The 25,493-nt window shown below is 39.1% G+C and overlaps 2 protein-coding genes across 2 annotated transcripts; one reads left to right on the top strand and one right to left on the bottom strand.

Annotated features, from left to right (window-relative positions):
• Positions 1-1,519: 1,519 nt before the first annotated feature.
• LOC124876048 (complement factor B-like) lies at positions 1,520-17,610 on the bottom strand. The gene is made up of 18 exons (XM_047378529.1): positions 17,456-17,610; positions 14,836-15,045; positions 14,556-14,741; positions 13,897-14,073; positions 12,547-12,633; positions 12,148-12,287; positions 10,217-10,361; positions 9,992-10,117; positions 8,607-8,717; positions 7,713-7,844; positions 7,017-7,126; positions 6,616-6,748; positions 6,267-6,405; positions 6,077-6,153; positions 2,453-2,553; positions 2,244-2,373; positions 2,109-2,158; positions 1,520-1,991 (listed from the first exon to the last, which is right to left on the bottom strand). Exons 1-18 carry the CDS (start codon positions 17,505-17,507, stop codon positions 1,815-1,817), a joined length of 2,283 nt encoding a protein of 760 aa, XP_047234485.1. The 5' UTR covers positions 17,508-17,610; the 3' UTR covers positions 1,520-1,814.
• A 1,016-nt stretch (positions 17,611-18,626) lies between these two features.
• On the top strand, positions 18,627-25,375 carry chek1 (checkpoint kinase 1). The gene is made up of 14 exons (XM_047378427.1): positions 18,627-18,787; positions 19,021-19,086; positions 19,390-19,504; positions 19,570-19,678; positions 20,351-20,415; positions 20,514-20,583; positions 20,663-20,851; positions 21,343-21,447; positions 23,081-23,164; positions 23,476-23,542; positions 23,627-23,795; positions 23,947-24,078; positions 24,206-24,307; positions 25,258-25,375. Exons 2-14 carry the CDS (start codon positions 19,022-19,024, stop codon positions 25,351-25,353), a joined length of 1,368 nt encoding a protein of 455 aa, XP_047234383.1. The 5' UTR covers positions 18,627-18,787; position 19,021; the 3' UTR covers positions 25,354-25,375.
• Positions 25,376-25,493: the final 118 nt, after the last annotated feature.

Below are 25,493 nucleotides of genomic sequence, written 5' to 3'. Positions count from 1 at the left end.
GTGCTCTGTTAGGAACGTATGGAACAATCAGATCTCTGATGTATGATGGAGCTAGATCATTAAGGGCTTTATATGTGAGGAGGAGAATTTTAAATTCTATTCTAGGTTTAACAGGGAGCCAATGAAGGAAAGCTAAAATAGGAGAAATATGATCTATCTTTTTAATTTTCATTAGAACTCTTGCTGAAGCATTTTGAATCAGCTGAAGGCTTTTAACTGCATTTTGTGGACATCCTGATAAAGAATTACAATAGTCCAGCCTTGAAGTAACAAAAGCATGGACTAGTTTTTCAGCGTCACTCCTGAACAGGATATTTCTAATTTTGGCAATGTTCCGGAGGTGAAAGAAGGAAATCCTAGAAACCTGTTTAATATGGGATTTAAATGACATGTCCTGGTCAAAAATAACACCAAGGTTTTTTACTTTATTACCGGTGGTCAATGTAATGCCATCCAGGTTAAGTGATTGACTAAGCAGTTTCTTTTTTAAAGACTCCGGTCCAAAGACGACAGCTTCTGTCTTGTCTGAATTTAGAAGCTGAAAATTTAAAGTCATCCAAGTTTTTATGTCTTCAAGACATGCTTGTAGTTTATCTAACTGGTTGGGCTCATCAGCATTTATGGATAAGTAAAGTTGAGTATCATTAGCGTAACAGTTCAAATTTATCCTATGCTGCCTGATAATTTGACCTATTGGAAGCATATATATATATATATATATATATATATATATATATAGTAAAGAGAATTGGCCCAAGTACTGAACCCTGTGGTACGCCACAATTAACCCTGGAATTTAAAGAGGATTTATCACAAGTCCATTATCTGAGGCCATAAGAATATCATTAGTGACTTTCACCAGAGCTGTTTCAGTGCTATGATGAGCTCTGAAACCTGACTGAAACTCTTCAAACAGATCATTGCTGTGTAAATGCTCACACATTTGATTAGCAACTATTTTCTCAAGACTTTTAGATAACGGGAGATTAGATACAGGTCTGTAATTTATTAAATCATCTTGATCAAGCGAAGGTTTCTTAAGTAAAGGTTTGATTACAGCTAACTTAAAAGCTTGTAGTACATTTCCATTTACCAAGGATAGATTCTAAATGTTGCTGGCATTGTACCGTTTTTGTCACTCTGACAACTGTCCAACTCCAGGTAACAAACTCGCTCACGTACACCCACTCAAAACTAACACTTACTCTACACATAGGCTAAACACATGGCTGCTTCCTCCCACAGTCCAAGAATATGACTGTTAGGTTAACTGGTTTCCCTAAATTGCCTTTAGGTGTGAGTGTCTGTGTGCATGGTTGTTGGTCATGTGTGTCTCTCAGTTGCCCTGTGATGGACTGGCGACCTGTAGAGAGTGTACCCCGTCTCTTGCCCAATGACTGCTGGAGATAACATGGAGGCACCAACACCCTCCAAAACCCCCAACGACCCTGCAAGGGGGTGTAGACGATGGCTGCATGGATGGTCCAACTTTCAATAAAGAAACTGACAACAGGAACAATTCCATAATATGTATAACTTTAATCCAAGATATGGTTATCTTCCAGATTATCAGAAGGTTTAAAACAGCAGAATAAGAGTTAGGGTCTGATTTAATACATGCATCATCTTCCATGGTTAACAGAGGGGAAATTTTGACAAATACATATTTTCAAACATGATATAAACACACCAAATAGACACTGAATGTCTGTAGTGTGGGGTACTATTAAAAGGTCACAGTCTAAAAAGATGGCACATTTTTGATAAAATGCTTTAAGAGCACAGATGCAGCGGATTAAAGCATGCAGGTTGGTTTAGCTTTTCAGAAACGTCAGTGCTGTGTAGTCTTGAGTATCATCTCCAAGGTTTTCAACAAGGAAAGGGACCACTCTAAAAAGATTGATATGAAAATCTCTGGAATCATCATTAGACTCAATCAGACCATCCGTGGAGCCACACAGCTGATGGGTTCCCCAGCTGACCACTCCGATCTGTGAAAAAGAAAAATCAGTCATCTCAGTTGTTACTTTTGTTGACCTGTTCTTTTATGATCATATTTCTAATCATACAACCAATATCTGACACATTTGCTGCATACAGCTGTTTACCTGGATGGTCCGCAGCTCGTAGTTCTTGAACACAGCACCGCCAGAATCACCTGTCCCGAATATTTCACACAGACAGAGTTACCAAACTGTACCACCAAAGTTATTTATGATCAAAGGTGACAAGAACATACATACCTGTGCATGCTATATGATCTCTGTGCTCAACTCGACCACCAGTGCACAAGAAGTTATCGGTCACAGCAACCCTTTCGTCTTTTGTGGTGATGCCCGGTGCCAGCAGTGCTTTTTTGATGCATACATTTCTCTGCAATGAGTAATTCAAGATGGCATCAACAAGACATTAAGTTGGGAAATAAAACAGCCCAAATGACTGAAAAACTCACGTTTTCTCCAAGCTTGGCGTAGACGTCCTTTTCTTCTACCAGCGGTGCCTTCCTTGTTAGGAAACTGAGTCGCTCACGATGACTCTTTAACAGGACCTGTTCTGTTAGGTCAGAATTCACAACACTTTAAGTTGTACCTGGCCACTATTTTAACTACAAACCTATTTAAGGCAGAGCCCGCCTTTAGAGGTCGATTTTCCTGTCCCCACGGCACAAAAGCCATTCAATATCCTTTGAATATCTTATATTTATTTTATTATTTTCTCCCTTTTTTGATGTTTGTAAAAAATTAAGTAATTTTTGTTTCATTTTGCACTTTTAGTTTTTAAAAAAAATAATGAAACATTCAAGACAGCTTCAAAATAGTGTATATGTATATTTAATTTTACAAGTTGTTTTTTTTATTATTTATATGTGCTTGACAGTAATCACCTCTTTATTTTGTATTTGTGTGAATTACATTGGTGCAACAAGGCTTTTTATATAGTGCTACTTATAAAATATCTTGCTCTATCAGACTAAATGTTTTAAGAAAAAAAAAGTATATTTTTAAACAACCATTAAGTTAATTTGTTCAAAGAAACTCAACAAATTTCACAGTTCTACTGACTTAATGGAGATACTCAAAAGAAAACTACGCTCCTAAAGAAGAAAGTTCATTGCAATCATTTGTGACAAATATCTGTTGCTTCGTTAGTGAGCTGTTGTGGTCATTTTATTATAGTGTGCCCCTCAAACAGGTTGCGCAAATTACAATCACTCTCTAACATAACTGTCTAGGACTTCCTCCCATACTGAATAAATTATTCACTGCTATTGTACATAAATAATTATAGATTAGGTGTGAATACTGACCTTGGAATGAGAGAAAATGCTCACATTAGTTTTACTTTGTTTAGCTTAATCGTAAATTAAATCTTTGGGACTTGACACCCTAACCAGGATTAAAATTAGTTGTTGAATTTGTCACTTTTATTTTTATGATATTATTCTTTTACACCTTACAATCCATCCATTCATCCATCCATCGTCTTCCGCTTATCCAAGGTCAGGTCACGGGGCAACAGCTTAAGCAGAGAGACACAGACTTCCCTCTCCCCAGCCACTTGGGCCAGCTCGTCCAGGGAAATCCCAGGCCAGCCGAGAAACATAGTCCCTCCAGCGTGTCCTGGGTCATCCTCTGGGCCTACTCCCGGTGGGACATGCCCAGAACACCTCACCAGGGAGGCGTCCAGGAGGCATCCTAACCAGATGCCCGAGCTACCTCAACTGGCTCCTCTCGACGTGGAGAAGCAGCGGCTTCCCTCCCGGATGAGCTTCTTACCCTATCTCTAAGGGAGTGCCCAGACACCCTACGGAGGAAACTCATTTCAGCCTCTTCTATCCAGGATCTCGTTCTTTCGGTCGTGACCCAAAGTTTATGGCCATAGGTGAGGGTAGGAACGTAGACCAACCGGTAAATTGAGAGCTTTGCTTTTCGGCTCAGCTCTCTCTTCACCACAACGGACCGGCACAGTGCCCCCATTACTGCGGCAGCCGCACCAAACCGTCTGTCAATCTCCCGCTCCATTTTTTCCCCACTCGTGAACAAGACCCCGAGATACTTAAACTCCTCCACATGAGGAAGGAACTCCCCTCCAACCTGAAGAGGGCAAGCCACCCTTTTCCGGTCGAGTTCAATGACCTCGGACTTGGAGGAGCTGATCTTCATCCCAGCCGCTTCACACTCGGCTGCGAACCACCACAGCGCATGTTGTAGGTCTTGGCTAGAAGGGGCCAGCAGGACCACGTCATCTGCAAAAAGAAAAGACGAAATCCACTGGTCCCCTCACGGTACCCGTCAGCCGCCTCAGGAGTCCCACAAGCCAACCACAGCCGATAGGACTCCTTCTTCAGCTTGACAGCATCCCTTACTGCCGGTGTCCACCACCGGGTTCTGGGATTGCCGCCGCAACAGGCACCGCAGACCTTACGGCCGTATCTACGGGCAGCAGCATCGACAATAGATGCGGAGAACATGGTCCACTCGGACTCTATGTCTCCAACATCCCCCAGGATCTGGTCAAAGCTCTCCCGGAGGTGGCAGAGGGCTCCGCCAGGCGTTCCCAGCAGACCCTCACTATGCGCTAGGGCCTGCCAAGTCTGTCCGGCTTTCTCCTCCTCCAGCGGATCCAACTCACCACCAGGTGGTGATCAGTGGACAGCTCAGCCCCTCTCTTCACCCGAGTGTCCAAAACATGCGGCCGAAGGTCTGATGATACGACAACAAAGTCGATCATCGACCTCCTGCCTAGGGTGTCCTGGTGCCAAGTGCACTAATGGACACCCTTATGTTTGAACATGGTGTTCATTATGGACAATCTGTGACTAGCACAGAAGTCCAATAACAAAACACCACTCGAAAACCAAGGAAAAACCTGCAGCTGAGATGCTGAGCAAGCACAACTTTTTGCTGAAGAAGTAAAAATTGACCCCTCCTTGAACTGCCACCTTAATGTGGTGGAGGGGTTTGAGTGTTCAAATGATCCTAGAGGCTATGTTGTCAAGGGGCCTAAATGCCCCTGGTAGGGTCTCCCATGGCACACCATGGGTGTGTGAAACACACAGATCGGGGAGGCCATTCCTCCTGATCACGCCTCTCCAGGTGTCACTGTCGTTTCCCACGTGGGCGTTGAAGTCCCCCAGCAGAATAATGGAGTCCCCGGGAGGGGCACTATCCAGCACCCCCAACAGGGACGCCAAGAAGGCCGGGTACTCCGCACTACCGCTCGACCCGTAGGCCGAGACGACCGTCAGGGACCTATCCCCAACCCTAAGGCGCAGGGATACAACCCTCTCATCCACTGGGGTAAACCCCAACACGAGATGGCTGAGCTGGGGGCAACAAGCAAACCCACACCAGCCCGCCGCCTCTCCCCGTGGGCCACTCCAGAGTAGAAGAGAGTCCAACCCCTCTCAAGGAGATGGGTTCCAGATCCCACGCTGTGCGTGAAGGCGAGCCCGACTATTTCTAGTCGATATCTCTCGACCTCCCGCACAAGCTCAGGCTCCTTCCCCCCCAGTGAGGTGACATTCCACGTCCCTAGAGCCAGCCTAAGCATCCGGGGATCGGGCCGCTGAGGTCTCCACCTTCGTCCGCCATCCAATCCTCTTTGCATTTTGTTCCCCCTGCAGGTGGTGGGCCCACTGGGGGATGGCCTCGCGTCTCTCGTTCGGGCTTGGGCCGGCCGGGTCCCACGAGGAGCAACCCGGCCACCAGGCGCTCTCCGGCGAGTCCCGACCCCAGGCCTGTTCTCCAGGCTGGGACCCCGGCTCCGCCGTATCGGGCGACGTCACGTGCCTCGATATTTTCGTCCTCATGAGGGATTCTTGAACCGCTCTTTGTCTGACCCATCACCTAGAGCCTGTTTGCCATGGGAGACCCTACCAGGGGCATTTAGGCCCCAGACAACATAACCTCTAGAATCATTTGAGCACTCAAACCCCTCCACCACGTTAAGGTTGCGGTACAAGGAGGGGAGGCATGCATCCATTTAGCTCAAATATTGATAATCAGTATACGATATTACAGTGTATGTAAATATTTCATTTCAAGTGTAGAGCACACAGGCAAAACTATCAGACCTTGTTGCCTGCATGTTGATTCGCCAACCAGGTTCAGAGCGTCACTGGTCTCCTGGGTGCAAGGTATGCATATCGGTCTAAAAGAAAAAAAAATAATGAAAAAACTTAAACAGAAATGTAAAATTATCTATAACGTCAATAAATAATTAGAAGTGGAACCATATTATTTCACAACAAAAACAATAAATACCTTGCAACATCAGAGAGCGCCACTGGTTCATCCAGGCGGAGAAGAGCCACGTCATAGTCATAAAACTCAGCCACCCCTTCTGCCACTTTGGCCAAGAGGTTGTACTTTGGGTGTAGCTTGAAACTTCTCACTTTTTTCTCTGCATAAATAAAGATTCAGCTTCTGCTATAATTGATGATATAAATCGATTACTATAGTTGGAGAGAAGCAATTTAGTTACATTTTATGTTAAAACCAATAATAATCTGTAATAAATGGATAAGTCTGTAGCTGTTTATTAATCATCAACAAAATTGAAGTTTGTTTTGTTTAGTCAATGGAAAATTCATCAGTAAACATAAATCATTACCTATGCTACCAGATCCATCATCAATTCCAACCACTATATTCTGTGCCTCATCCCCGAAGGTGAAGCAGTGAGCAGCAGTCAGGACGAAGTCCGGCGACACTAGTGAGCCGATGCAAGTTTTTGCTTTTACTCCCTGAAGTTATACAGGACAGGTAGTATAGTAACTGTTAAATCATGATAATATTTTTGGTGAATTCGTTCATTTAGTCCAGTTAAAAATCTCACAATAAACTAAGGATGTAACTCTAACAGATAAGAAAGAGTGGTGAAAAAGTTATTTTCAAAGCTATCATATTCATATACAAATGGTTTGCAAAAAATATAATATACGGCTATTTAATGCTATTTTGATCTGTTAAATACGCTTCATGATTAGTTAAGTAAATTTCTACATTATTCACCTTGTTAATAATGAACACCAACCATGGATATCTTCTCCTCCTGCTAACTTTGTCAAACGTGGTTTCGTAATCTTTGTGCAGGCCACACAGACCTACAACTTTGCTTTCGTCTGCATTAAAAAAGAACAAACAAGAAAAGCAAATGCATGATGGTTAGGTTAATTGTACTATAACGCTGGATGCAGATATTTGTGGTTGATTCACTTTGCTGAATTTAAACTTTACAATCAGAAAACTGCCAAGTTTGTGAGCACAATCAAGGAATGTGACTGGTTTCCCACAGTCACTAAATATAAATGCATAAACTGTTGATGAAATTAAAAAAGAACAATAACCAATATGTACATAGATATTTACGTATGCCCAATAATTTATTCATCCATTTTTTAAGGCAAGTTAGAATTGTGCAAATATTACATTGGGCTCATTGCATTAAACTGAATTACTCCAGACCACCAGGGTGCTTCATCACATCCCTCCACATCAGCAGCAAACAGCTTTCCTCTCGACTAGTTTGGGAAACCAGAGAACCATCCAGGCCCCCATTTATGACCACTTGTTTTTCCTGAGCTAAATTTGTGGTGAATAAGGAATTACGGGAACTAACATGCAAGAACAGAGATGAACATACATCACAGCTGAACAAACAAACAAACACAGGATTTTTACAGCTTTCCCTTTTCATAGAGGTCTCACCAATTATTGAATCAAAAGTCTCTTGTAATTCCTTAATTATTGACATCCTGAAATAATGGTTGCCAGTTCCTGCGGTGAGGGGCTGCAGGTCCTCATCAAAGATGTCTGCCCCAATGGCGAAGACATAAATGTCTGTAAAGTGGTAGGTGATAGGTTAGTATTTCAATAAAATTACAAAAGGTACAGTGCCTTGCCAAAGTTTTTGTACCCCTTGAGCCTTTTTTAAATTTGATCACATTAGAACCACAAACTTCAACATATGTTATTGGTGTTTTATATATCAACACAAAATAGCGCATGTTATAAGATAGAAAGTGATGCACCGTTTTCAATCTCCTTTTTTTATAAATAAATATATAGCTTGGGCTTGCAGCCTTCAGCCTCCCTGGGTCAATAATATGTACAACTAGACCTTGCTGCAGTTACAGCTCCAAGTCATTTGGCATAAATCTCTACAAGCCTTGTACATGACAGAAATGTCTGCCCTTCTTTGCAAAATAGTTCATGCTTAGCCACAATGGAAACGGTCTGTAAAAACCCGTTTTCAACTATTTCCCACACCATAATGCTGCCACCACCATGTTTCACCTTGGAAATGGTGTCTGGTCTGGCTTGTTCTTATGGTTTTCATGATGCTGCTTGTTCAGTTGTGAAATAATCTGTAATTACAGCAAAAAGTGGTTGTAGAAAGTAATGTCTCAGAGGGATTGAATACAAATGCAAGCCCCAGTTTTCAGTTTTTTATTTATAAAGGATTTGAATATTATTTTTCTTCCACACACATTAAGCACTACTTTTTGTTGATATATCACATAGATTTCCTATACATAAAAGTTTCTCACTGGAACTTCATAGAGCAACAGTAACATGGCACATACTGAAAACTGAACTTACCGAGATATTCATCTCTTGAGCTGGCCTGTTTGTCCACAGTTGAATTCATATAGACCCTGTTTTTTATTCTCGAAACAGTAGGTAAAGGAGAACCACCCATGTTATAGGCACCTGCAGAAAAAAATTTACATTTATAGATCTCCCTAAATATGTATTAAAACCTTAACATATATTCTTTTAATGTTGTAGCAGTTTCTTACAGGGAAAGCCTTAGCCCCCACACGCACCCCACCAAACAAGAAAACAACAACATAATCAGAGGCTATTTTTTTATTTTTTTGTTTTTTTTTATGAATCACTGCTGCAACAATTAAGACCCTTAAGACTCTTAAGGCCGAAGCCCTCGTTGGCGGGCCCGCTAGGCCACGACCCTTTTTGGCGGTCTAAAAAACTAGGTAAAACTCCACACATTTTTTTTTCTTAAATATATCGCAAGAGGAGGCTTTGATCTTCACAAAACAATTCCCCAAATGAGTTTTGCACAAATACCTTTTAGTTTTGCATAGTGTTTTGCAATGTTTATATAGAAAAAAACTTTTGGTGAGGCTCAAAAATGTTTATATTTTCTTTGTTTAATTACAAATAAATCAGACATAGTAACAGTTACAATAGTGGTACCACTGGAAAAATAGTCTTTTATGTCTTACCTTTACACAGGTACCAAACGTTTGCATGCAGGCCTCATAACTGTGAAGCTATACTTGATTTATTTAAGGTATGTAATTTCAGGCAGAAATTGCTCTAAAACCCCTTAGGGCTTAACAGGTTAAAGGGTGAGAGCCTAACCTACAAGTATGGCAGATGTGTGCTAATCATCATAAGCCAGAAAGCTACAAGAAAATAATATCTGTGCCTGAAAGTCTCAAAAACTTGCAACAACACTGATCCCAATCAAATGGAGTTCCAATTCTGGTAGTGCCAGAAAGTCATTAAAAAGGTTTTTCTTCTTCATCATATGTATGCAAATTCTTCAATTTATTGTACATGATCTTTACCACCCTCTGAAAATGGTAAAATGGTCTAATGGTAAATTTTGAAATGTTGAAAGTATTTCAACACCAGGAAACAAAAAAACCGTAGAACTCAATTTTCATTGGTAAAGTTTTCAATTGATGTATTTTCAATGGAGGTCAATGGCACAAAAATGCAAAGCAGAAACAGATTGTTATTTTTTTGGCATAAATGGCACATAGAGAAATCCCGAAATACTTAAACTGATTCCAAAATGCATAACATAGTCAAGTTTAATCCCATTTGCATTAAAGATAAAAGTTCTAAAAAAATCATTAAGAAAACGAGGTTTTTTAGACTTGTTACCTGGGTTGTCAATAAATTAATGGAAGGTGTTGTGTAATGAAGCAAAACATAAGATATGTTCTTGTTACCATCTGTGAAAAGGATCAGGACATGCCGATGATCTTTAAATCCCGCTCCAGCTTGTTTCTCTATAAAACTCATTCGCTCATCAAAGGTTTTGAAGACCAGGTTCAGATCTGTTCCAGTGTTTCTGTCTTTAAACCAAACCATGCACAAACACAGATGTTAAACCAGACACCAGAGTCCAGGTACGTATTTAAAACAGTCACATTTTCTAGTTGAGTTAGACTCACTTTCTATTTTGAACGTTTCCAGGTTTTCTATGATTGAATTAAGTTGTAATTTGGCATTGAAAAAATCGAGAATGTTGACCACTTCGTATATTTCAGATGAGAAGAAGAGGATTTCGTAGTTTGGTGACACACTGAATGAGGCAATCTGTGGAAAACAACAACTCAGCTGAGGTGGGGTATCCTCTGTAAACTTTTGACATCTTTACGAGCACAGGTTAACTTGAATGATTGCTGTGAAATGCTTTGTTAATCCTACGCTTCTGATGTTTAAAATTGCTTATGGTTATTTTTGTGTAGAGAAAGTGATCCATTTATCAGCAGGTTGCGTTTTCCGAAGTGTGCTTTGACAATGGGCCAAGGGCCTCGTGCCAAGAGACATCAGTCAAGATTATGATTTGTAATTCATAATTAAATTTACCTCTAATGGGCTGCTGTTCTGGCAGCCAAATTGGACTGGGGACAGTATGTCAAATGAGCCTGTAAGTGTGTGGCAGACACTGAATAAAAGCTTCATGCATAATCAGACCCAACTGGCCAACCAGTTAGTCCACACACAGCATGCCTTTAGAGAAAATGATTCTTATATATATGTAAAAATGGCCTCCTTTGTGCTCTAACATGTCTTTTTATTCCTCTCATGGATTGATTAAATGTCCGGTCCTAGCAGCACTAACTGCTACGTTTTGAACCTGCGTTAAGAAATCAGCAACTGTGTTTCCAGCACCCATCAACAGTAGTCTGTGGTCTCACCCCGTGTGCATCCTCAGACCCCTAAACTCTTCCCACAATCAGCAGAGCCATCATAACATAACTGCAGTCCAATCACTATGTTGCTGAGTCTCTGCATACTCAGCGTATCGTAAAGCAGAGGGAGCTCTACAGTACTTGACCGTTCCATTAGAAAATAATATAAAAATGTTTAATATGAGCGGTTGATCACACTTAAATGTCTCTCTGTTTTGCAAATTTTTTTAATGAATAGTAAAGTTTGGGATGTTCATGTTTTTTGCGACTTACAGTCTAGATTTGTCTAGAGTTTTTGCATTGCAACATTAAGAGAGGGAGAGTTGTTGCAGGTAAGCAAATATTTTGTGCATTTTAGAAGGCCTGCATCCTTCTTTTTTGTAGTTACAACTCCAAACCTCTGAACCTCTGTAGACTTTTAGCTATTGGGAGTTTTGTTTGTTGTTCAAGGCAAAAGAACACCTTTTGAGATTATTCTGCTACTGAAGAAATGTTTTAAAGTCATACCCATTTTACTGCCAGATTCAGGCATGGCCTTTCACTGAGTGTAGCAGCCTGCTCAGGATTGTTTTTATTTCAGACCGTGAAACTCCACACCAGTATTATTTCTATGAACAACTGATCATATTGTCTGGTAAAAGTTTACTGTATGTACAATATTATCTTTTAATTCTCTTTAAAGGATCTTGCAAAATTACCTATGGTCTTTTTGTTGAGTTTATCACTGATGACCATTTTGCTTGCTCTGTGATTGTTTTTGTTTTTATTATTTTTAACAAAAACACTCCTGCTAGGCTTCTTTGCTCTCCCAACAATCCATTTAAAAGAAATATAACTGAAGCATTTGCTTTTAACTCTGCCCTGTTAGAGGGCATGGTATCATAAACTCTGAAATAAAATATTTTAAACAAGAATCTACTGAACTCTACCATTAAGCTGAAAATGGGTCGCCACTGAACCTTTCAACAGGATAGCATGTACATCTATAGAGCTTTGGTTGAGGTCTGCTTAAAGATTCGCTATTGCTTTTAATTAGGTGTTTTGCTCGTACCCTACCCTGTAGATGTCCATTTAACTGAATACAGACAATCACTCACTAATGTAAAGTGACAGCCAGCTGATATCAGTAAGAAAATATGATTTAAAGACCTTGAAAGGATTCCCCACCACTGTTTTTTGTGTCTTACCTTTTTAATCAGAGTTATCACAGCTTTTCTTGCTTCATCAATTTCAGTTTTATTAATGCTCTCAGAAATGTCCACAGCAATATAGATGTTGAGAGTCCCATTTTTTGAAATCCTGATTGATCTCCCTTCTTGGGTATCATCTGTGTAATAAGAAGTTATATGAGAAATATGTTCCACATTTATACAGTTGTTTCACATGTGTAACCAGGTGTAACTAGAAATGACTGTTTCTTGTGTTGTCATGCAATATTATCAAAAATTTATTATTTTATATGTAGTGTCAGTTTGGTTATGTTAAACAAAAACTAACTCACTGCTATATTTGTCTACAAAACATGTTATAGCAACGGATATCATTTAACAGGAATAGTAGTAATAAGATTGAGTCCAGGAACTTACTAAGAGACTGTGTAGTGGTGAGAGTGCCTTTAATCGCGCTTCCAAAGGCTTCCGAAACCTCACGTGGGGTATCATATGTGTGCTTATCTGCAAGAAAAGAAGCAAAACAAAGTGAGATTTAATTTACTGATTAAAATTTAAAGAGTTAAAAAACAAAGATTGGCATCAAAAAAGACAAAACTCCTTACAGGAGATTCCATTAGCATAGACAGTTCATGAGACGCCTCTGATCATCAGAGTTTTATTGCTTGGTACCAAAACAAAAGAAGTACAGATACAAAATAAAATGTTTGGCTGGTCTTTTCAGAACAGGTGCATTAAAAAGTTAATTAATCACTAATCAGAGAAGCAGCTGAGAGGACCACAGAAACTCTGGCTCTGGAGGAGCAGCAGAAAACCACGGCTCCGGTTGAAGGATGATGATAGGACAACTATTAACTGTGGGCTCTATGAATCTCATCTTTGTAGAAAATTAGCAAGAAGAATAAAACGTTTTGCTTGTAGTTCGCCATAACCCACGTAGGGCACACATCAATCAAACAGGTGGAAGAATGAGCCTAGTCAATTGATCTTTTGGGCCTACATGCAAAATGCTGTGTCAGGTGCAACTAACACTGCACATCACCCTAAACAGACCATAATAGCAACAGCATGCTGTGTAGATACTTTTCTTTAGCAGGGACAATATAGATGGAAAAAAGCATGGAGCTAAATTAAAGGCAATGCTTGAAGGAGATCTGTTAGACGCTGCAATAGACTTGAGACTGGGGTAGTGGTTCACCTTTTTAATAAGACCACAACTTTAAACATTTCAATCAGTTTAAGATCAAAGCATGTTTTTCTGTTAGAATGGCCCAGTCAAGGTCCATACCTAAATTCAATTGGGAAATTCCTATTCAAAGACACTCTTTGTCGAATATGACTGAACTTAAGCCATTTTGTAAGGAATAATGGGCAAAAACTCTAGATGTGAAAAACCTCCATAAAGGAGAGCCTAAAAGTATTAACTCAAGGGGACTATATACAAATGAATACACTTTTAAAGTTAGATTTTTTTTAATCTTTGAACACCATTAATTGTTTTCCTTACACTTAACACATTACTTAGTTGATGGTTCATCAAATAATGTCTGAATAAAATTTCTCAAAGTTTCTGATTATCACATGACAAAATTAGCAAAAGTTCAAGAATCTATATACAAGAGTTTTCATCTATTCATTGTTTAATTTTTGTATATATTCATGATCCCCAATTTAAACATTTAGATAACTGAATTTTAAAGTAGTTTGGTATCTAATTAACATATCATGTCTTTTATGAAATATCAAAATGAAATCAACAAATCTTACAGTAGCATGCTGGCTCTGTTCCTGTCCAATGGCCGTTCTCCAGACACACTCTTTCTCTAGAACCCACCAAAAAAAGTCCACTATTGCAGGTGTAGCTCACTTTGTCATCTATCCCAAACATATGTCCCCCTCTTGATGCTCCGGGTGGGATTCCAGGATCAGCACAGACATCTCCGGCTGTACAAAAATACAGAAGATAAGACACAAATGTCCTCTGTTCTTGTGGAAGTTTTACTTAAAATAAGCAATGGTGAGATAAAGGCCTCAATTAAACATGACCATTCCTGATGAGAATACAACAAAAAACTTGGAAGCTACATATTGAATATCATTATAAAAAAGATCTGATGACATGACTACTATATCATATAATCTAAGGGTGTAGTGTACTCAGTAATACATCTATCTGCATGTTTTTGGCCTGAATCATCTAATGTTGGCTGGGACCAGTGTATAACAGCTGCATTAATAAGCATAGTGATTGTTTCTTTGCCTTCAGACTCTAAACATTTATTACATCATCAGGTCTAACCCTGTCTCAATAATTGATTTTACCTAACTTAATACACTCCTAATCATGTGTTTGTCCCATATACAAAATGTCTATGCACCTTAAATGACAGTAAAAAGAAAAAAAAGAAATGTTGCTCAGGACTCACTGTCACGGCTACAGATTGGAGTCGAGCCGCTCCACTTTCCATTGTTTAAGCAAATGCGTTTGGATGAGCCTCTCATGGTGTATCCAGAGTAACACTCATAAGAGGTCTCGTTGTCCACAAAGTACCTGTCCTGAGGAGGGTAGACGTTTCCATTCTCCAGTACGTTCGGGTCAGGGCATTCAACACCTTCAGGAAAGAAAGCAAAATGAGTCAGAGTTGTTTTGTTGACGAGGGGGTCAATTGAAATAAATTGTGAACCATTGAAAGCTGTGGTGCTCACGTCTGCATCTCTGTGGTGAAAACCTTTTGGGTGCAGGTCTCCAGGAGCCGTTAGGCTGGCAGATGCGGGTCAAAACAGGGTATGGGTAGTATCCTTCTTCATGACAATGGTAGATCAGTAAGCTGTAATTACCCAGCTCTCTGGACAGTGTATAATTACCACCCTGTATTTGCAAACCATTCTCGGTGCAAACACACAGAACCTCAACACCTAAAAAAAAAGGCACAGACATTTATGTTTGCTTAGTTTTCTGGTACAGAGGTTATGTATTTGTGTTTTAAAAGCCACAGAACTACATATGGTGTATTTCAATGGCTAGTACGGCTAAATTCTTCTTGATTCAAATATATCTCTGCTACATCTTCCAGTGTTTTTCATGGATTGAATATAATTCGCATCCAGACAATTGAGGTTTTCTCCAGAAGTGTTAAGCATATTAGATCGGGCCCAATGAACTGACTTTGTTCATGTATCTACTGAAGTGTTGTATTTATAGTGGCTATGTACACATTTTTTAATTAAATCTTGTTACTTTTGATTAATGTACCAATTGAAAGTGACTAATCAAATATAGAAAAGTGTAACATGCTCAGTATTTGAATTTTGATTCTGTTGTATAGCTGGAAATCTCTCCAAGTTCTTAGAATATTACATTTAACACCTTTTACTATAATTTAAGGTAATTAAATTAATTGAGAACTAGGTCTCAGGTTGGAGTCGCAGGTTGGTGTCAGTCAGGGCCTCCCCTTGTCCCTGATCCTGTCTTGAATGGAAAGGATCTCAAAGTGTTGGTGTTGAAAGGGGTGGGTGGTTTGGGAAGTTCAGGGCCTCATCTTTGCTTTTTGCAGATGATGTGGTTCTGTCACGTCAAACAGAGGAGAGTTTATGTATCTTGTTGTTTCTAAATGATGGAACAAAGGATGTCTATATTCTGACTTTGTCATGAGCAATGGATCATGACCAGGATAGCTGGTACAGTACGAGCGGGTACTAATAAATTTCCCCTTAAGGTGGGCAGGCTCAGCCTCAGAGATAAGGTGAGCTTCTCCTTCATCTAACGAGAGCTTGAAGTACAGTTGCTGCTTCTTTATGTCAAAAGGATACAGTTGAGGTTGTTTAGGCATCTAATCAGGGTTCCTCCGAGATGCCTCCCTTTGGCATTTCACAAGGCACATCCCACTCCTCACACTGGGAGGAGAACCTGAGGCATATTCAGAACTTAGTGAGGGGGGGTACAGTATAAAATCCCTTCTGACCTGAGAACAGCTTGGGATCCCCAGAATGAGCTGATGAATATCTAGGTATGTGTCATGATCTTCCATTTTGGGATTTTTGTTAGTTTTAGTCTCTCATGTTTATCTCCTTTCTTACAGGTTACCCGTTGCAGTCTCTCTTAGTGCTGGTGTTAGTTTTATCTTTTCAGTTAGGGTTTCCTTCATGTCCTCAGCTTACTTTAGTTAGTTCTTACTTTAGTCTTCACAGACTCTCACATCATATATTGCTCTACATTTACTCTCACTCACTTAAAACTGTGCACATATATTTATATTAAATTGTAGATATGTATATACTGTTTAATTTGTATTGTATTGCACCGACTACGCCAAAACAAATTCCTTTTATGACCAAAAACGTACTTGGCAATAAAGCTTTTCTGATTTTGATTCTGATTCCCCCTCAGTTCCCTGCAGCTTGTCCTCACATGTGTTCAGCATTCATCTGTTTACTTGCCTCCCTTTCCCATTGGTTCCACATAGCACTACCCTCTGTTTAAAAGCTCACGGATTCTCATTGTCATTTGCTGATTTCTCCCGTGAACTACCCTGCTGTTTCACTGCTGATTCTCTGCATTTCCTTGTTGTCAACTCGTGTAAGTTTTTGGAATTCTTTTTTCATTAAAAGAAGAACCTTTTCTCATCATGCTGCTGCCCAGTGTTTGTCTGTGTTTTGGTCCCATACAACCCCAAACCACGACAGTATCCTTATTGGACCTTTTACCCCCACAAAACAGTAACAGAAGATTAACCATCATATAATATAATATAATATAATATAATATAATATAATATAATATAATATAATATAATATAATATAATATAATATAATATAATATAATATATCTATAAATAATACATCTATAATAATACATCTATAAAATAAAAGTTCTTATAATGAGGACAATAGTCAAGTGCAGTTACATAATTCCTATAATTTATGTTATCTTTTGGTCAATTGTGTATTTTTTCATATTATTTCACTGGCAGAATATTATTTATATCTATGAAAGGTGCTATATGGTTAAACTTTGCCTACAACTGATGTGGAACATGTTCCACAGCCTTTGCTAAAAAACCTGAAAGATCTATAGATTATGTATTAAACATTTAAACATTTTAAATCCTTCAAATTTTAACTTGTCTATGTGATTATTTTTCTTTCTTTCTTTCTTTCTTTAATTTTGCACTGCATTGGCAAAAACAAGAGTTTAAAGTTGATACATTCATATATATTTATTAAGAACCACTAACTAATTGTCAGACACCTGGACATTTTGTACATATGAAAATTGGAAATTATAAATAAAATGTAGGTATTATATGTTAATAAAAAGTGTTTTACCCAAACTGAGGAAACACAAGAGTGCAGCAAACCAGCTTCCAGATGTCCCCATGTTTCAGCCTAAGAGAACGGACTGGAATGTGATGAAAACAGCAGGGGCATTTAATTTATTTCAGAGGAGATCATAAGGTTCAGAGTGGAGGACCAGACAAAAGACCAGCCTGTTATTCATTAACTGTTTGACCAGTGAAAGGCAATCAATATGTGTTCCCCAAAAAACGTTTCAATCAGGAGTACTTTGTTTAAAGTGTTTGTCCAAAGAACACAAAGACGGACCAAAGAAAAACCCTTAAACAAGATGTTTTGGTTAATTGGAAATATTTAGGGTTTCCTGTGGATTTCCTTGTTAATGGTCTCTAAACCACTCTAAAGTAAGGCCATAACTGTTTTTTAAATCCTGGTTATGCCAGCATGTGTACACACAGGGTCACATGTTGGATAAAAAAACAAAGTCATTGTGAAACAGAGATAAAGTACAAACATTTGCCTCATCATTTCCCAAAAGCTAAAGGACATTTGAGTGATGTTAGTTGATTAGGTTGTGGATTTACCCCAGGTATGAATTGCAGTATACCCTCAGAATCTGTTCTAAGCTTTTAGTTCCATTAGTTCCTATGTCTTATCACGTTGAACTTGTTTTGTCAATTTGCCAAAAATGATAAATTCATCCATTCTCATTATTATCGTGTCTTGCTTGATTAAAAAAAAAAAAAAAAAAAATCTGTCTATCTATAAAACTGGGTTTAAAATCTATATTATTTATGATTTGGCACTATGTAATGAAAGCTTAATTAATTTCAGCTCCATATAATCAAAAACAGATTCATTTGACATAAAACTTTCTTGAATAGGCCTATCCCTAAAATCGCAGTGTGACATTTACATTAAAATCAAATTATTTCTTTTTTTTTTTAATCTGGAAAAAGTTCCTTTCATTACAATATTATCATTAATTTATTCATATAACGCTCTCTCCCCAGGAGTGGCGATTACTTTTTCCCCAAGGATTTTTTGAACACCTTTTAAAAATGTAAACGTTTAAATTGCTGTTTATTTTGTTTCTATTTACTTTGTTTTGATTCTTTAGTCAACATGTTGTGCTCTGAATAAAATGTATTTTTATTTTATTGCAACAGAGGGAGACATTAAACAGCACACCGGCCGGTGCTGGTCTGGCGGAAATGACGAAGCTTAGCGGAAGTTGTCTCCAGTAAAACAACAAGGCGCCAAATTTACGCCAGAATCTTCAAGCTCAGACACATGACAGAGTAATTTTAGTCTTTTGCGAATCACCTCATGCGGAAACCGCAGCTGTAGAGCAAAGCTGTGCAGGTACGATGCGATGAACAGATATTACTCGGTGAAATAAGGCTCTTAGTGTGTTTCCTTAAATGAGCTGTGACATTTAACAGTCCAGCATCCTTCCCAGCACGTCTGGACTCTAAAAATGGCAGATTCTAAATAGTCGTTGATGGTTTATGAGATACACACACAGTCCGTGTCGGATATACGTCATAAAAACGTGTTGCAGCCTGATTCAGATTGTGTTTCTGTCTTTATTGCAGCATGGCGGTGCCTTTTGTGCAGGATTGGGACGTCGTTCAGACTCTAGGGGAAGGAGCCTACGGAGAGTAAGAATTAGTGCTTATCCAGAATACATTAAATATATATTTTTAACTTTTCCATAGCCGTCAGACAAAGGATCATGTTTAGGTCCTTGCGTGCTAATCATGCGTTCCGTTTGTACCCTTTAAAACCTGACGAAATAAAGACGCTTTAAACAGTTTGCCTTCTCTCCTTCATCGCTATTTTGTGCTTATCAGTGAAAACGGTGCAACACACACAGTTTAGTTTTTACACTGTAGCTGTAAACGACAAGGCATTACATCTTCACTAATTTAACCAGGGATTTGTTTTTGTTCTGATTGTGTCAGAGTGAGGTTGTTGGTCAACAGACAGACCGAGGAGGCGGTGGCAGTGAAGGTGATTGATGCCTCTCAGGCTAAAGAGTGTGCAGACAATGTCAAAAAGGAGATCTGCATTCATAAGGTAGGAAGGGTATTTTGCATTTTGAGCCTCACAATCTACACATTTTAACACTTGTTCTCTGTTAGATGCTCACCCACCCCAATATCGTGAAGTTCTTTGGTCATCGGAGAGAAGGACCAACTGTTTATCTTTTTCTGGAGTACTGCACTGGAGGAGAGCTGTTCGACCGTATCGGTAATTTACCACATGCATTTTCTCCTCAGGGTGTTACGGAGTGTTTTTCGTGCCATGTTTTTTCTATTGCCATTTGTTCTCAGTAGAAATTCAGCATTCACGTTGTCTTGAAAAAATACTTATATCCCTTTTCACATTTTGTCACATTTCATCTTCAACCTTTAATGTATTACCTTTGGATTTTATGAAATAGGCAAACACAAAGTAGTACGTAATTGTGAAGAAAAAAGGATAATGACACTTGACCCTCTGGCTTTCAACATTTGTGGCGTGTATTTTATTTAGCCCCCACCGGTTGCGTCGTTACAGCTACAAACCTTTTGGGGTATGTCTCCACCAGCTTCCTACATCTTGAGGTTACTACAAACGCACGACAAAGTTCAGATTTTCATTTTTAAAAATGAAAACCATATCTACTTGAACTTTATACTTCTTTAAATAATACTCTTTGTTGTGTTCTTCTGAAACATGAAATTCCGATAAAATACAATATGAGTTTGTGAATGTGACATGGCAAAATATAACAAAGCGCAATGGAGTATGAATACTTTTTCAACACACTGTAAATTTACTCTTCTGTGTCGTTACACTTGCATCATCTTGTATATCATTTTTATACACTTTGTTTTAATGTTTTTTTTTTGTCATCTGGGTTTTTTTCTGTTGTTTTAGAGCCTGATGTGGGGATGCCAGAGAAGGATGCTCATAAGGTTTTCCAGCAGCTAATAGCCGCTGTGGTGAGTTAATGCTGACTGTAAAATTTTAAAACCCACACTTGTTTTAATGTTGTTTGTTTTTTTGTTTATTTTTCCCCTTCTTGCTTCTGCCTGCACAGGACTACCTTCACAACCTTGGCATCACCCATAGAGACATAAAGCCAGAGAACATTTTGCTGGATGACAAAGGTAAGGGTATAAAATGTGTTAAAATTGCACTTTGTTTTTAAAGTATTCATATATCATGTGATGTTTTTTTTCCTCTTAGACAACCTCAAGCTGACAGATTTCGGCCTGGCCACCATGTTTCGTTTCAAAGGACGGGAGCGCCTTCTGAATCGACTCTGTGGGACTCTCCCCTACGTTGCTCCGGAGCTTCTCAGTCAACAGGAATACAGAGCTCAGCCTGCAGATATCTGGGCCTGTGGGATAGTTCTGACTGCGATGCTGGCAGGAGGTGAGATTCAAATGGTTTTATTTGGACTTTCCAGAACTTCCATTGTACAGAAGATAATTAATTCCTCATGTCTTGCATTTTACCCACAAGGCCCAGTCACATTTAACCCTTCAAAGTAGTCAAAATTTTGTGTTTGCGATAAAGTTCTTAACTTTATTAAATCTATATTTGTTACCTTATTTATGTGAAACTAAAGTGATGGATTTTGCAGCTGCGTAAAATCTACAATGGACAGGAAGCTTTATGTTTAATCTCAGCTAGTGGTGATAACAGAGTTTCTGCTTTTCATTATAAAACTACGTTTCCACCTATTTACTGTTTTCTGTCTTTTGTCAGAGCCGTCTCAGTTTCATGTGAAGGAAATGAAACAATCTGGAAAAGTTTTAGTTTTATTTTTCCTGCAGAGCATCTGTGTCAAAAATGATCAGCGGGGTTTCCCCTCAACATGTTGTCCAGTTGAGGAAACTATGTTTGTGTTTGCTTTTTATCAGAGTTGCCCTGGGACCAGCCCACCGAGAGCTGTGAGGAGTACGCAGACTGGCTCCAGAAGAAGACATACTTACCTCCCTGGAATAAAATACAGCCGCTGCCTCTTAGTAAGTCAGACTACAGATGCCTAGAGCTATGTTCTTATTTTAGACTCTAGTTACAACCACATTTTTTAGTGATGACAGAATGTGTTTCTGCTCTAGCTTCAAAAGATTGACATTCAATTTCAGATCTTGTTAAGTATCAAAAAAAACTTTATTCCCTATAAATATTTTTCTAAAATATTAAAATTTCAAAATTCTGACATATATAGTATGTTTAACATGTTTAACTAATTTTCATACCTTTTTTTGATTTGCCCCATCACAACTTGAGTTTTCGTCCCACTCATAAATCGACTTGATTTCTGACAGAAACTGTAGATACATTTACAATCACTAAAACATAAAAAAACGTCTGTTTTACAGCTGTTTTGGCCTCTAGACCCTTCTATATCAGGGTCTGGTTTTCAGGTGCTAAAAGGCATCAACACTGTTCATACAACTTCACCTTTTTACCATTTGCAACATCACAATCATCAGCTGAGTGCATTTTATTAAAACCTCTGAAGGCAACTCCCTGCCTTCAGAGTTCACCCCATCAGTAAATGTTTGTCTTACTAAAACCCATCTGTCCACGTAACCTGACAGGCCAGGCGACCCAAAACGCTATATGGTGTGGAAAACGAACACCGCACGTCATCTTCAACACATCATTGCCTTGGTAAACTGTGGCGATGGCAGCATCATGCTGTGGGGATGGGTTTCGTCACCAGTGACAGAAAAGCTGGTCAGGGTTGAAGGGAACATGAATGGAGCTAAATATGGGACAATCCTGGAAGAAAACCTGTTATGTCTGGTTCAAATTGCAGGATTTGTTTATGCGTTTCTTTCCCTTCTGACATGCTATGATCAGACTCCTAAAGATTGATCCAGTCTGCTCGGAAGGACGTCGGGACCGCTCCGACCTCAAATCTAGGATAAACCACATGTAGGACGTCTTGGCCCGATATCCTGCCTTTTGGGGTGTTCCCCGAGGACAGACGAGCACACAGCTTGTTGAATGTGACCTATAGCCAATGAGAAAGCGAGGTGAAGGAAACGCAGAGAGGAATTACTCTGAACTTACGTATGACCTCGAGAGGGTTTACGAGAATGTGAGTGAAATCTATCCGTGTGCGGTGTGCTGTGCATCAACACTCCAATTTTTTATTTTTGTTTGAATTCTTAAAAACAAAATAAAGTCATGCCACAACATAAACTGCTTTAAAAATTAAAGATTATTTATTTAGAGAGCAATAATCAATTCCAGATGTGTTAAGTATAACCTTTTATAGATTTTGAAGTAAAGCGTATCTAAGTACCGCATTTCTACCTCCGTGCTTCAACAGAACATACAAATCGTTCTTCATTTAGGAGGAGTTTGGATTCAGTGATCAAGCTTTCTAATTGGTGATAACGGTGTACTTGATGAGCAACATTTTCTTTATACTTTTAGACTAGTGTTTAAAATCAAGACATGGAATCCATTGCTTTTGTTTGCTTGTAACAAAAGTAGTTTTCCTTGCAGATGTTTGCAGGAATCTGATTGTTTTTTTGGGTCTTTAGTGACAGTTGAGGGACTGTAGGGATGCACTTTCTGTATGGAATTTTGATTTATGGACAAATAAAACTCTTTATTTTTTTTCTTTAATTTTCTTAGGTTTGCTGTCCAAATTACTGCTGCCCTGTCCTGATACAAGAATCACTGTCGCAGACATTCAGAAGGACCGCTGGTTTACTCAAGGCAAGCCTGATGCATGCTTGCTTTTAGCTTTCAGTCTTCATGTAGCATTAGTTTAGCATTGTTTCAAAAAGAAAATTATGCTTTATGTTACTAGACATAAGGGCAAACCCAGTAAATGACTAAATTAAACCCAGTTTTGATTTCTTTGTTTGGTTTTATTTGATGTTTTTACTCTCTTTGGAGAAATAAATGGTTTTAGTTTTTCCAACACCTTTCATGTTTTCAGATGTTATTTGTTTTTTTTTTAATCAATCATACATTTTAATAGGTTAATATTCACATGGCTGATTTCTGTCTGTTGGTCTCTGTAGGGTGTCAGAGATCAGGATCAAACAAACTTGTTCGAACGGATTTGGAGCTTAAATCAAGGACAAACAGGTCAAAAGTATTCTGGCTCAAAAATAGGTTTTCATACAGTTTTTGCTGAATTATTGTTTATAAGTGATCTTTCTCCATCCGCAGTGATGACAGGATGCAGTTCTCCAGCTCACAGCCTGATTTTGCTCCAGGCGGATGGGAAGCCATGTTGTTAATCGGCCCAAATGAAGGACAAGTCAGCTTCTCCCAGCCGACTAAACCTGAGCACATGTTACTGGGTAGTCAGCTGCTGGCCACGCCGGGCGCCAGTCAGGTAATTCACAAACTCTCTACTGCGTGGATTTATTCACATGGTTGGCTGAGTGGGTGGGTGGGCATCCACAGCTGAGCAGGAAGAATATTCACACATCTGTTTCTCGTCTGATTTTAAATGTTCTAACTTTTGTGTTCCTCTCTGTATATAGTCGCTGTGGCAAAGATTAGTCCGGAGAATGACTCGCTTCTTTACCAATGTGAACGCCGACGCCTCCTTGTCTGCCCTGAAAGACGTCTGTGACGGGATGGCGCTCGCCTTCAAACTCACCTGTGCCCAACAGGTAAATCTACTGAACCCCAAATGTTTCAGTGTAATGGCGAACAGGAACTGCATTCATCTTGGCCTCCTGTATCTGGAGCTGAAACATGTTGGGTTTTTCTCTTAATGACGTTCTCTATTCTCCTCAGGTTACTGTGGCCACTCTGGACAAACGTAACAACAAGCTAATCTTCAAAGTCTTTCTGCTGGAGATGAATCAGCGAGTGTTGCTGGATTTCAGACTGTCTAAGGTCAGTTGTTGCACTTCATATTGGTCCCTGAATGTGGTTTACCATGTGAAAGAGCATTCAGGTTGAATTCCTCTAAAACCTTCAACATGCAATGTGAAATGGGTTTGAAAACCTCAAAACAAAAAATACAAAGAAAGTGCAGACGCAGCAACAGGAAATTAGGAAACTGTCTTCCTTATTATTTTGTATTGCAAGTACACATTTAAAGTACCTTTTATAAAAGTGATCAGGTTCTTTCCACATTAGAACCACAAACTTGAATCTGTTTTATTGGGATTTTATGTGATAGATCAACACACATAAAGTGCAAGAAAAAGGATTCATGGTTTTTAGATTTAATGAAAGAAAATCTAAAAGGAAATGTTTACATGTGAACTCAGCCCCCATTACTCTCATTCCTCTAAATGAAACCAGTGTAGCCACATTTTAAACACTGCATATCATCCTGAACACATCATCTCCAAAGTGAAACATGGTAGTGGTAGGATCATGCTGTGGGGATTTTTTTCAGGTGGGAGAGGGCATTTAGCCAGAGTTGACAGGAAGATGGCTAAATCTAAATACAGCTCAATCTTAGAAGAAGACAGTTGCAAAGGAGTTGAGACCAGGGCCGGGGTTCACCTTCCAGCAGGAAAGCAACCCTAAACGTAGAGATCAATGCAAATTCACAAGCTATAACGGCCCAGTTAAAGTTCAGACCTAAATCTAATTCTGTGGCAAGACTTGGAAATTCTTTACAGGTGTTCTCCATTCAAGTTGTCTAAGTTTCAGCTGCTTCTGCAAAGAAAAGTAGGCTTTACTGTTTACTGATGGTTCTTATGTAAAAAGTGTGGGTTAACTGTTCTGGAAAAATAGAAAGGCAACAGAAACGCTTAATCTCTTAAGAGAAAACATCACAAATATTTAGAAATAAGTTTCTCAGAAATGCTGAAGTTTCTCTGCCTTTTCAGGGTGACGGATTGGAGTTCAAGCGTCTCTTTGTGAAGATAAAGCAGAAGCTCGGTGATGTGGTCAGCAGCCAGAAGATTTTACTCCCCATCAGTTAATAAAGCTCAACAGAGAAAAATACACACTGTCCTGAACTGTGGAGAGACAAACTGTATATATTTACATGTTGGTGTTGTTAACATTTGTTTTTTTTTAATAATACATCTAGATTTGAAAGAGCCTTCAAAGCAGGTCACAT

This window comes from Girardinichthys multiradiatus, chromosome 11, assembly GCF_021462225.1.
Source record: "Girardinichthys multiradiatus isolate DD_20200921_A chromosome 11, DD_fGirMul_XY1, whole genome shotgun sequence".
In the NCBI taxonomy this organism is placed as follows: domain Eukaryota; kingdom Metazoa; phylum Chordata; class Actinopteri; order Cyprinodontiformes; family Goodeidae; genus Girardinichthys; species Girardinichthys multiradiatus.
The sequence above is the reverse complement of the archived record's forward strand: the minus strand, read 5'-3'. Positions and strand labels throughout refer to the sequence as shown.